Consider the following 11,597-nt stretch of genomic DNA (forward strand, 5'->3'; position numbering starts at 1 on the left):
CGATTTCTGTTCAGGGTGTGCGCGCAGCTCATGTTCTGATTGGTCGACGTTTACGTCAATTACAAAAAAGGGGGCGTTCAAAAACTCTCTTCAACTTCCCTGATAAAGTAAAGCGGCAGACGCTAGAACTGTACGAGCAACAAACCAGCCGTGAATTAAACGCAGGTACTAACACAATAAGTACCTCCTGTTGGAGAGATAAATAGTATGTTCGACATAGTTTGAACTGGAATAATAACTCTATATTTAGCTGCGCACAAATCGATCTGGTTTACTTTTCTCCTCATCGCGTCTGTGGATTTTAGAGTGGACGCTTTGAGTTCGGTGAGTGTCTCTGCCTTCCTTCCACTTCCAGTTAACACACATCCACTTAGCCTAGTCATTTTTTTCTTACTCTAGATAGCACTTCAAATATACAGTTCAACTGGATTTTGTGTATTTTTAAAAATAGTTTATCAATGCCTTGTTTTCTCTTGTTAAGGATAAAAGATCAGTTTAGAATACACGCAACTTGATCAACTGTCAAAAATGTCATTTGAAAAGTTGAGAGGTTCAGCACCAAATGCGTGTCAAACAGAGTCCTTACACGGGTTAAGAAAGACCCATATGACCAAAATTCACTCTGACAGATTACACGGATAGAAATAATTTATCTAAGTGGTTAGTTTCCTGGTTTGAGTTATTCTTCTAGCTCGTTTGGCCATGATGGTCATGCCTGACAGAAGTCAGTTAGCCAACGTGCTAACCTACATGGCTACATGTCCAGCCTGCTGGAAGATTAAAAAACTGGATTTTATTTCTTCCCGTGAACAGTTGCGTTTGTTCTTATGGGTTCATGTTAAGATCGTATAGGGTGACAAGCTACACAGTGATAAAGTGACTGTGATGAGTAATATTGAGTTCCTGAGAAGCGTTGATCGATACGTGCTGGGTGGAGATTAGCTTAGCTCATCGGGATATTAGCTGTTTTTCAAAGTTGAATAAAACGGCTTAGTTGCTCTTTTGAAGTGACTCGTTTAGATTTTGTGTCATGATATCACATGTGTTGAACTATCTCTATCTGTTTGTCAGTGTTGAGCAAGTTTAGAAGGCGTTTCATAACATGATTGGCTTATCACTTGTACAGTAATAAAGTATCAGGTATTTTCATTGTATTTCATGTCTCTGAAGTGTACAAAATTTGTTACGAATAGTTTTGTGCTTTTGTCGGTTACAATGACTTCTTCATTCACTGGTATAATGTTGTACACTATTTGTTTTTCACCTTTTACAGGTGAATCATTTCTGCTGTCCTTTAACGTCCAACGCACATCCCAGCTAAAACCATGCCGTTCCCTTTTGGGAAGTCTCAGAAGAGCCCTGCAGAGATTGTGAAGAGTCTGAAGGAGAATGTAGCATACTTGGAGAAGCTGGAGTCCTCTGAAAGCAAGAAATGTGAAAAGGTTGGTCCTTTTTTTTTATGTCAACATGTCAATGCAAATATTTCAGCAAACCGTGGACTGTGACTGGAGTCAGAAAAACTCACTGTGTTTCCTGTAGGTTGCAGAGGAAGTATCAAAAAATCTTTCGTCGTTGAAAGAGGTGCTGTGTGGCACTGGAGACAAGGAGCCTCAGACTGAGGCAGTGGCACAACTAGCTCAAGAGCTCTACAACACCAACCTCCTCATTTCCCTCATAGCAAACCTTCAGAGGATTGATTTCGAGGTGCACATACTTGCTTTTGAAATGTCTGAAATACAACTACTTCCGTCTTGCTGTAAGACATCTTGCTCTGTGCCCTAACCACACATTTGTTGTTTGCTCTCTTTGATTTATAACGTGTTGTTCACCAAAGGGAAAGAAGGATGTGGTGCATCTGTTTAGCAACATAGTGCGTCGCCAGATTGGCGCTCGCACCCCGACTGTGGAGTACATCTCTTCCCACTCACAGATCCTCTTTATGCTGCTGAAAGGGTGAGTTTCCAGACCCCAGGGCACAGCCATAGATCAACGCTTTCAGAAGCCATTGATTAGCCTGGCTTTTCCAATTGATGTTATGGGAGACTGCGGCTGTATGGTTATTTTAGGATCATAATTTTCCCATTTCCTGTCCATGCGGCTGAGCTGCCAATGGCATTTCACTTTTAAAGCACATATCTAGTTATTGACAATTTGGTGTGATATTATGTTTGAATGATGACTTCGGTGGTTTTATGTACACGCATATACAAACAAATGTGGTTCTCACACGTTAGAGAAATAACAGGGCTTATTTATTTATTGAATGCAGCTATGAAACCCCAGAAGTGGCCCTTAACTGTGGCATGATGTTGAGGGAATGTCTGCGTCATGAACCTCTGGGCCGAATCGTTCTGTTCTCTGAGGAATTCTACTGCTTCTTTCGCTACGTGGAGCTATCTACTTTTGACATTGCCTCTGACGCCTTCTCCTCTTTTAAGGTATATTTAATCACCTGAGATATTTATGCAGTAATGCGACTGTTTAAGGTTATTTATATTCAACTGAAATGAAACCGTAAAAAGGTGTGTACAATAAACTATTGTAAAGAGAAAAAAAAGGGAAGAGTCCTACAATGTTTTGGTCATGTGGCAGAAGCCCCAATAGGTTTTTTTTTTAACATTAGTGTTAGTTGACAACCCATTTCCAATTTTGTCCATCCATTTGAGCATCTATGGGGTCAACATTTTCAGGCCTCAAAAAGTACATAAAGAAAGAATAAAAGTAATCCATATGGATTATTTTATTCTCTCTTTATGTACATTTGAAAACATTTTAATCCAAGTTTAATCTTCTGAGGAGACACAATTCAAACATTGATCAACATGCATACATAGAGCACATCAAATATGAGGTTAAGCTCAAAGGAGTGTGCTTAATGTACAAGTACAAATGAGGCAGAATTTGCATTCGAGAATGACAGAATTTTAATTTTTGGTTGACTGTCGCTTCAAATCGAGCAATGGAAATTCAAAAACCGTTCAAAAGAGAAAATGACAAAAGTGCATTTATTTACTTAAGACTTTTTTTTTTTTTTTTTTAGGATCTGCTTACAAGACACAAGATCATGTGTGCAGATTTCTTGGAGACAAATTACGACAGAGTGAGTTACTCTTTTTTTTTTTTTCCCAAGATTTCATTTGCAAGGGCTTTTGTTTATAAGTGCTTTAGTAGCTGTTCTAATTTTATGGACAAATGTATGATGATTGATCATTTCATGAATGTTTTTAGGTGTTCACGGAGTATGAAAAGCTGCTGCATTCTGATAATTATGTCACCAAGCGGCAGTCTCTGAAGGTGAGCATAAAAACTACTGTTTTCACAGGGTTGTTTTCAATAATTCAAGGCTGTAATGGCATTCAAACCCTTGAGGTGAAGATTAAGCTGCTAGGGTCTATACATGAAAGAAAGATATAAAAGCCTAAAGCGAGTTCTCAGAAAAATGCTTCTATCTAAGTTGAACAGCCACATAATTTGTCTTCATGTTGGAATGTTTTATGACAAACCTTGCTTGGTTTAATAAAAGCAGCAATATGTTGGATGATTTGGCTTAATTCTTACCACATAGTTTTGTTAATTGTGCTTAAGTGAGTTATAAGTGACTATCAAATGATATCCAGCTCTTAGGAGAACTGTTACTGGACAGACACAACTTCACAGTCATGACCAAATACATCAGTCGAGCTGAGAACCTAAAGCTGATGATGAATATGTTGAAAGACAACAGCCGCAACATCCAGTTTGAAGCCTTCCATGTCTTTAAGGTACGTGTTTATATGCACAGCATTTCATGTAACACAATATATTTGGATTTGGCACTTTGCTTGTCTGCCTTCCCCTCTGTCTACTCCAATTACTTTCCACACTTGGCAGCTGACTGGTCTTCTGTCCCTGTTCTGGCCTCACATATTGAATGTAAACAGGTCAGGGTCAGTCACTAGTGTGTGAGCTGTAGTTCAGACCGCATGAAGGTGGATTCAGTGACTTGGACCGCAATTTTAACGGGTTTCTTGTGTCCTCTCAGGTGTTTGTGGCTAACCCCAATAAGACACAGCCTGTGCTGGACATCCTCCTCAAGAATCAGTCGAAGCTGGTGGACTTCCTGAGCCACTTTCAAACGGACCGCTCTGAAGACGAGCAGTTCTGCGATGAGAAGAACTATCTCATTAAGCAGATCCGGGACCTCAAACGGCCTGCACCTGCAGAGGAGTCCTAATGGGAAAACATGGAGTGTAGAGCCGGGGAGCTTAGCTTGTAATGTGGTTTGATTATGTGGATGGGAGGAAAAAAAAATAAGTCAAAGACAGAAAGAAAGGCTAGCATCACTCGGAATAAATCTCTTTACATCCAACTTCTGAAACAGGTAGAGAAATGCTGTCAGGATGTGCTAACATACGTCTATCCCTTTACTTGGGGGCGAACATGTTTTAGCTGCAGGAGTAGCAAGTGGAACCCAAGCACTCCATTTAAACCTAATATACAGTACATTTTCAGCACTGCCCTTAAAAAGGAAATAGAGTTGATTTACCTTTTTAGATGGTAAAACGTAGATAAAAAAAAAATGCATTCAAATTGCTCCGAATGAAAAGTATATTGAAAGCCTGCTCAGGCCTTTGTAACAAAGTAAGAACATGAATATTGGTACAGGTATGGCTTTGCATATTTGCACTGAATCTGGAAGCTTTGCTCCAGGTAGGCCATTAGTGCCACTTCATTAACCAAATATTAACGATAGGTCATAAATACAGGACATAATGATGCCTTATTTCAATACACAAACACAAATTCATCTGGACATTCTCACATTTGAACTAGTCAAGGGACATTAAAGCATTTTATAGCCTGAAAATGTCATGTGGTCAAGTGAAACCTTAAAAAAAAAAAAAAAAAACGTCTGTAGAGTTTTATGGTCATGTTGGATGCTGCACTCAATTTCCATTTTAACTGGGTGCCTTATTTAAGTAGCTTGGTCATTCTGGGTCTTCTATTACATTTATATTTATCTATAACATTGGATTTGTAGTATTATTCTGCTTTAGCTTGGGTTAGTTTTATTTTAACTATTTAAAAATATGAAATTATAAAAAAAAAAACTATACTCGTTTAAAGTTTTCTCAGTTTAGATGAGCCATGCAATGCATTCAGGGTTTATATATTTTAGTACACGGTGCATGTTTACAGTGCAAGACACGATAACCTCCGCACACACACTGTAACACTGAAAGGATGTGAATTACTAGAGCTGGGGCATGTCATGACATTCCTCAGCTGCGCTTTGATAGACAGCTTAGAAAAGCCAATTAAGCCTTTAAAAGATGGATGCCGTAGCAAAGAGCATTTAACACAGTTCTTGTGTCCTGCACTGTCAAACATGAATGAGCCAAAGCTGTGGTAACGCATGTTATAGACCTAGAATTTGGTTCTCCTTTGGATTCTTTCCTTCAGTACCTCTTGGAAGTTTTAGATAAAATGCAGAGCAGGATTCTACTGAAAGGTTCCATTAGTCTTTATATCTTAAGTTGAATATATTTTATGTACTCTGTTTGCACAAGTTAATTTCTAATATACCTCATAGGTTTTAAATTCCTAAGTGCTGTTTCCCCCCCGCTTTGTTTCAATAGATATTGTGGAAACTCTTTACAGTATGGTTTAATTCATTAACGTTAGTAAATGCATTTATTAATTTTGGTTAACTTCTATATATAAATTTTAAGTTGCATACATTAACTTTAGTTGATTTGAATTAATAATGAACAATAGCATATTTATTATTAATTAACATTAACCTAATTTTCATGGTACCTGATGCATTAACTAATGTTAACAAATCAAACTTTAGTGTAAAGTGTTTCTGGTATTATTTTGGATGTGGGGCGGTAGTTTGAATTATGCAAGCTCAAATAAGATCTAACAACATGCCAAAGTTGTGGTCTTGTAATGCTGAATATGAAATACAAGGGAAATTATTTTTTTCTGTTTGCTAATGAGACTGTCAGGAGTGTGAGGAAAGCACTTGCTGTGCTTGTGTAATTGAGCCACAGTTTCAGTCTAAAAGGTTTTTAATGGATTCATCCAAATGTCAGCGTGTGCTTGTGCTTTGACATCATTTCAGTCCGCTAATCACTAGAAGCAAATGTCTTTGTGAAAGTATGACTTGTGCATGTTGAACTTTATTGTAAGTATTTAGGATGTGAAACACCTTCTGTGCTGCGTTTGTTTTTATAAACTGCATCATGTGTGAACTCTTTCAAAGCCTTTGTGTTGAACGGTGGCCCAGACTGATTCAGTCGCCTTTTCCCAAAAGATCTACAGCTATCGATAACCAAATATTTCCATCGTTTCAATAAACTTCACTTGATACCACATGTACAAGAATGGGTTTTTGGCCAAATGTGATTATTCAGCAAACAGGGTTGTTTTTCTTAAGCTCGTTGAAGTTTTGAGGCTTTATATTCTCCATGCAGTGATAGTAATCTCAGATAAAGAGATTCAAAACCGTATGTTAGATCTTTGGTAAATTATTATGGTGGAATGTATAACCTACACCTTTTATTATTTGCAGTTCGACTGATAATGTTTGCTATGCTATGAGATTTCTGTAATATGTTCCACTGTGGGGGAGGATTATATATGTACATAAAGTTTTATTTTAAAAAAAGATAAAGTGTGGAGGCAAATTGAAAATAAAATAAACAGTGGCACTTCTTATGTGTGGTAACATCAATTTTGTCTTTATTATAAAAAGATTTAAATGGCTGCATTTTAAGTCACATTTTTATTATTGCAATTAATTATTGGCTGCTAAAGTGTCTGCGTAAGAGCTGGAGGGCTGTGCGGCTCTGTGCATGACTCTCTCTCTCTGCGCACAGATCGGATCGGGTCTGCTCCACCTCTCTCTGAAGCCTCAGGAGCACAGCCTCTTTCTCTATCCGAGCTGCTTTTTCCAGTGTTTCTCCTTCAGATTTCAATTGCGCCTGCGCTCTTTCCAGTTCCCATGCAAGGTTGGAGCGCTCCTGTGTGATCTGCTGCACGTCCTCTTTTGCTTTCCTCAGACTTGTCTTCCACCTGTCTGCCTCTTCTTCTGTTTCCCTAACCTTTATCGTCAGCTTATGCAACTGAGCGTTCATTTTTTGGCTCTCTGACTTCAGATCGTTTATCATGAGGGCCTGACGCGCAGCCCTTTTTTTGGAAAGGCTTAACTGTTCCTCCAGCTTCTCCACCAGGCCTTCCAGCTTCATCCTTTCATGATGTTCTGCTTTAAGCTGCTCCTCTGAACAACTGAGCTGTCGCTTTAGTCTCCATCTGTCCCTCTCTACTTCTTCAAAACCAGCCCGCAGTTTGGTGATGTCCCTCTCATTCCAAATGCACCTCTGTCCTGGAGTCTCGCTCTGGTCTTTAGGATTTTCTGTGGTCTCTCCTTCATCAACAGGCCTAATAATTATCTTCTCTAGGGCCTCCTTTTTGTGCAGTCGCTCAGTTTGCTGAACCTCTTTCAAAGCTTTCAGGTATATGTCCCTTCTGTGGCTCCTGTGGGGTTCATCTATGTCTGTGGAGAAGGCTGAAGGTGGTTTCATTGAGCTGCTGCATGGTTTGTTTGCGTTGGTCTGGTTTTCCAGCAGGTTTTGGAAAGTGAAACGAGGGGGGAAGAGTTCCTCCACCCAATGGGTGTCATCTCTGGAGCTGGACTCGTCTTGATCATTCATTTCCATGGTCCTCGTAACTCAAATGTTAGAGCTTCATTAAAAACTTGAGAAAAAGCGTAGTGTTTAAGGGCACTTAATTTTCAAACCCTTCTTTTTCCGCCAGTTACAAATCAAACTGCTAGAGCTTAGTTTTAATTAACGTCCGTTAATGATGAAACGTGAAAAACTTGTACGTATAAGGCGATTCTATATACATTTTATATTAGCGGTTAATACATACAACATCGTTGACTACGGTCTCTGTCAGCACAACTTCCTGTTTTCATGCAGGAAAGCGCAACGGACACTCTGCGCCCCCTGCTGGTTGAATTTAAACGCTTGTTACTTTCAATGTGTGACCCTTGACCACAAAAACAGTTGTAAGGGTATTTTTTTTTTGTTTGTTTATTTCTTTTTAGAGATTAACGCATTGTCTGAAAGCTGAAATATTAGATACAGAGGTTTAAAAATCTGGAATCTGAGGGTGCAAAAAATCTAAATACTGAGAAAAACATTTTAAAGTTGTCCAAATAAAGTTCTTAGCAATGCATATTGCAAGATTGATAATTTTGACCCATACATTGTTTTTTATTTTTTTTTTTTATTTTTTTGGCTATTGCTATAAATATACCCCAGGGTCACATTTGCATTGCCTTCAGCTTGCCTTGGAACTCTTTCTTTGCATATAAAATACAGAGAAACTTGAGAGCTTATATTTGCTTAAGTTTAAAGCTTACAGCAATCAATGAGAGTTTAAGTTAATTTAAATATGAAATGTATTATAAAACCTGCTCAAAATCCATTGTTAAGCTCAGAGTGATTTGGAGATGTCTAAAACATTTAGAATATTATCTGGGAATTGTAGCTGTTTTATATTAAGAGGAAAGCTGCAGCTGGGATTAATATTAAGACAAAATAGATTTCAGAAATTCATTTTAATTTTCAGGACTAATTCAGAAGATCATCTTCGTTTGTAAACATATAGGCCCAGTTTCCCGTTAATGGCTTAAAATAAACCAGGACTAGGCTAATTCTACTTAAATTAATCCACACTAAACAACTGACTTTCTGAGATGTTGCTTAAATTTGGATTAACTAGTTCTAGACTACAGAGTCTCAGATTAAGGTAATCAAGGACAAGTGAGATCATCTTTTGGAAACCCGATTAGATTAATGGCATGCACATGTGGCTAAGGAGAGGTTGCTATAAAAACCTGGTATGGACTACTTGTAATTCATTAGTCTTAAGGAGTGTGTGGAACAGGAGTCATTACACTTAACCAAAAAATGGATCAAGGCAGAAGAAAACGCTCAAAAAACTTCAGTGAATTTGAGAAGACCCTTTTTAAACAAATTGTATCAAATTATCCTGTAATTGAAAACAAACAGCATGATTCAGGTACAGAAAACAAGAAGAAGAAGGCATGGATTTCCATATTGAATCAATTCAACTCAAATGAAAAAGTAACCAAACGGACACTCCAACAAGTTCAGGTAAGATTTATTGTTGCCCCATTTTTACAAATCAGTCAATTATAAATGTTTTCATTAATGAAATGTAAAAAGAAAACAATATTATATAGAAGTCCTACTTCAGAGTATATATTATCTTGTAAAGGTCCTGTGGAAAAACATAAAAATAAACCTGAAAAAAACAACTGCTGCTACGCGTCAAGAGCGTTTCAAGACAGGCGGGGGACTCCCAGTTCCACCAGACACAGAGGAGTTGGGGGACTTGTTGGCTGGGATTATTGAAAGTCAGCAACCCCTGGAAGGTATTCCAGATGATGACCATTTGGCCATTCAGGTGAGGAATCTTTCAAAGACTCATTTAACACGTCTCATTTACAGTAACGTGCTATCCCATCCAACATAATTAAATGCAAGTCATGTCTTGTAACAAAAATTATGTAATGACCTTTATTGTTGAAGTCAAATGTAATGCTATTTATTTATTTTTTTCATACAAAGATGACCTGATCTTGACACAGGACTTGGGGGGCGCAGGGAACAGTCAAGATGCTCAAATGAATCCAGCAGCAGCCAGCACCAACATGCAGCAGCATCCAGTCTCCTGCAGTAGCAGTAGTCAGCATCCAGCAGTCTCTAATCCAGGCAGCAGGTCAAGAGGGAAAAGGATGACCATTCATGAGAAACTTGCCATAGAGTTCCATGAACGTAAATTACAATATTTAAAAGAAGAACATGAAGTCAAAATGAAAATCCTTCATCTTGAGTTGTCTATGAAAGAGAGAGACATGAAGCAGCAGCAGTGTCAACTGACTTTGGAACAAAATCTCAGTTAAATAAATAATTTCATGAATTTTTTTTACCTGTCTATGCCAATCATTTATGTATCACTCAAGGCTCATTTATGAGAAGTGCTGCAAAGCAAAAGCATCTCTGTAAGCAAGTCCATTTCTGTCATTAGCTAGCTCAGCGATAGGGACATGTTGGTCATCATCATTTGCAATATCAGGGTCTGGGCAGCCACACTGTTTAAGAAAATTATGAAGCACTGCTGTTGCAATAATAACAATGCAGCACCTCCTAGGTTCAAACCGCAGTGTATTTCGGAGACACTGGAAACGATTCTTCCATACACCAAACATGCGCTCTATTAGCCCTCTGGTGAGCATGTGAGCTTGGTTATAGCGCTGTTGCTCTGGTCTGACTGGATGGAGATAGGGGGTGAACAAGAAGTTTGTCTGTGCATACCCACTGTCACCAAGTAGAATTCCAGAGTGTTGTCTTGTTTCAAACTGACCGTACAAAGAGGAGTTGTGGAAAATCCTTGAGTCATGGGTTGAACCTTTCCAACGTGCAACAATATTGGAGAACTGCATAGTGGGAGTGCACACTCCTTGTACATTTATTGAAAACCAGTTTTTACGATTTCTGAATTCCTCAGCATCTGCTGTAGAGGGACACTTGATGGGAATGTGGCAGCCATCGATACAACCAATGACTCCAGGGAAGTTACCATATTCATAGAAATCTACCTTGTAGGTGGCCTGTTCAGCAGCATTTGGGAATTTGATGAAATCCTTTTTCAGTTCACATATAGCACTGCAGACTCTGTGTACTATTTTGCACACTGTTGATTCACCTACACCACACAAATCCCCAGTTTCACGATGGAAGGTTCCACATGCCAAAAACCTTAAGGTAATTAATATTTGTAAGGAAGGAGAAATAGGAGTGCCCCTGACTAAGTCACCTGAAAGCTTGGGCTGCAGCAAACCAATTATTTCTGTTGCATTTTCCTTTGACATACGGAAACGGTCAAGAAAATGTAAATCATCAAAATCATTTAGTGGGTTGCTCCTGTCTTTCAGCAACCTTCTTTCTGGTCTTGGTGGTGGTCTCTGATTGTCGTTGAAATAGTCGAGGTAATCCATTTTCTGCTACTATGAACGTGAGCCTTGAGGCAAGAAGTTTTTAATCTGAGGTTAAACCTGCTTCTGACCAGGTTTAATTTAAGACTTCATTTAGATCTGAATTAGGTCTAATCCTACTTCTAGAAATCCGATTGTTTTAAGTCTAGACTAGTGCAAGTCTGAGACTATTGTAATCCATGTGTGAGAAAGCTACTTCAATAAATCCAGGTTTAAAATGACATTTAGTCTACGACTAGGCTTAATTCCCGTACGGGAAACCGGCCCATACAATTTGTAAGTCGCTTTGGATAAAAGCATCTGCTAAATGATTAAATGTTAAATGTAAATATACAATTGTTTCTCAAAAATCCATCCACATTTTTATTAAGTATTAAATTGTATCCGAGTTTAATAACATGTACTTTATTGTATTTTTATTTAGTTAAAATATTTTTTTTTTTTTACTTTAGTTTGCAAGTAGCATCATTTTCAAGCCAATGTTTCTTTAATCTGTTAGTCAGCAACTGTCTTAGCATAA

At 38.3% G+C, this 11,597-nt stretch overlaps 2 protein-coding genes and 1 long non-coding RNA gene across 4 annotated transcripts; 2 read left to right on the forward strand and 1 right to left on the reverse strand.

Moving 5' to 3' along the window:
* Positions 1-109: 109 nt before the first annotated feature.
* LOC113113977 (calcium-binding protein 39-like) lies at positions 110-6,647 on the forward strand. 2 transcript variants are annotated; one of them, XM_026280626.1, is made up of 9 exons: positions 110-324; positions 1,318-1,442; positions 1,540-1,704; positions 1,835-1,953; positions 2,270-2,438; positions 3,041-3,100; positions 3,229-3,294; positions 3,618-3,761; positions 4,022-6,647. In XM_026280626.1, the coding sequence occupies exons 2-9, from the start codon at positions 1,326-1,328 to the stop codon at positions 4,211-4,213; spliced, it is 1,032 nt and encodes a 343-aa protein (XP_026136411.1). In that variant the 5' UTR covers positions 110-324; positions 1,318-1,325; the 3' UTR covers positions 4,214-6,647. The 2 variants fall into 2 exon arrangements, with proteins under 2 accessions (XP_026136411.1, XP_026136410.1); XM_026280625.1 differs by having other exon boundaries at positions 111-324; positions 1,274-1,442.
* A 108-nt stretch (positions 6,648-6,755) lies between these two features.
* LOC113113978 (coiled-coil domain-containing protein 160 homolog) lies at positions 6,756-7,985 on the reverse strand. The gene is made up of 2 exons (XM_026280627.1): positions 7,921-7,985; positions 6,756-7,743 (listed from the first exon to the last, which is right to left on the reverse strand). Exon 2 carries the CDS (start codon positions 7,704-7,706, stop codon positions 6,789-6,791), a length of 918 nt encoding a protein of 305 aa, XP_026136412.1. The 5' UTR covers positions 7,707-7,743; positions 7,921-7,985; the 3' UTR covers positions 6,756-6,788.
* Positions 7,986-8,657: 672 nt separating this feature from the next.
* Positions 8,658-10,006, forward strand: LOC113113984 (uncharacterized). Its single transcript, XR_003293664.1, has 2 exons — positions 8,658-9,173; positions 9,298-10,006. It is a non-coding gene; the product is annotated as an uncharacterized LOC113113984 (long non-coding RNA).
* Positions 10,007-11,597: the final 1,591 nt, after the last annotated feature.

The sequence above is a fragment of the Carassius auratus genome, chromosome 14 (assembly GCF_003368295.1).
Source record: "Carassius auratus strain Wakin chromosome 14, ASM336829v1, whole genome shotgun sequence".
Lineage (NCBI taxonomy): Eukaryota > Metazoa > Chordata > Actinopteri > Cypriniformes > Cyprinidae > Carassius > Carassius auratus.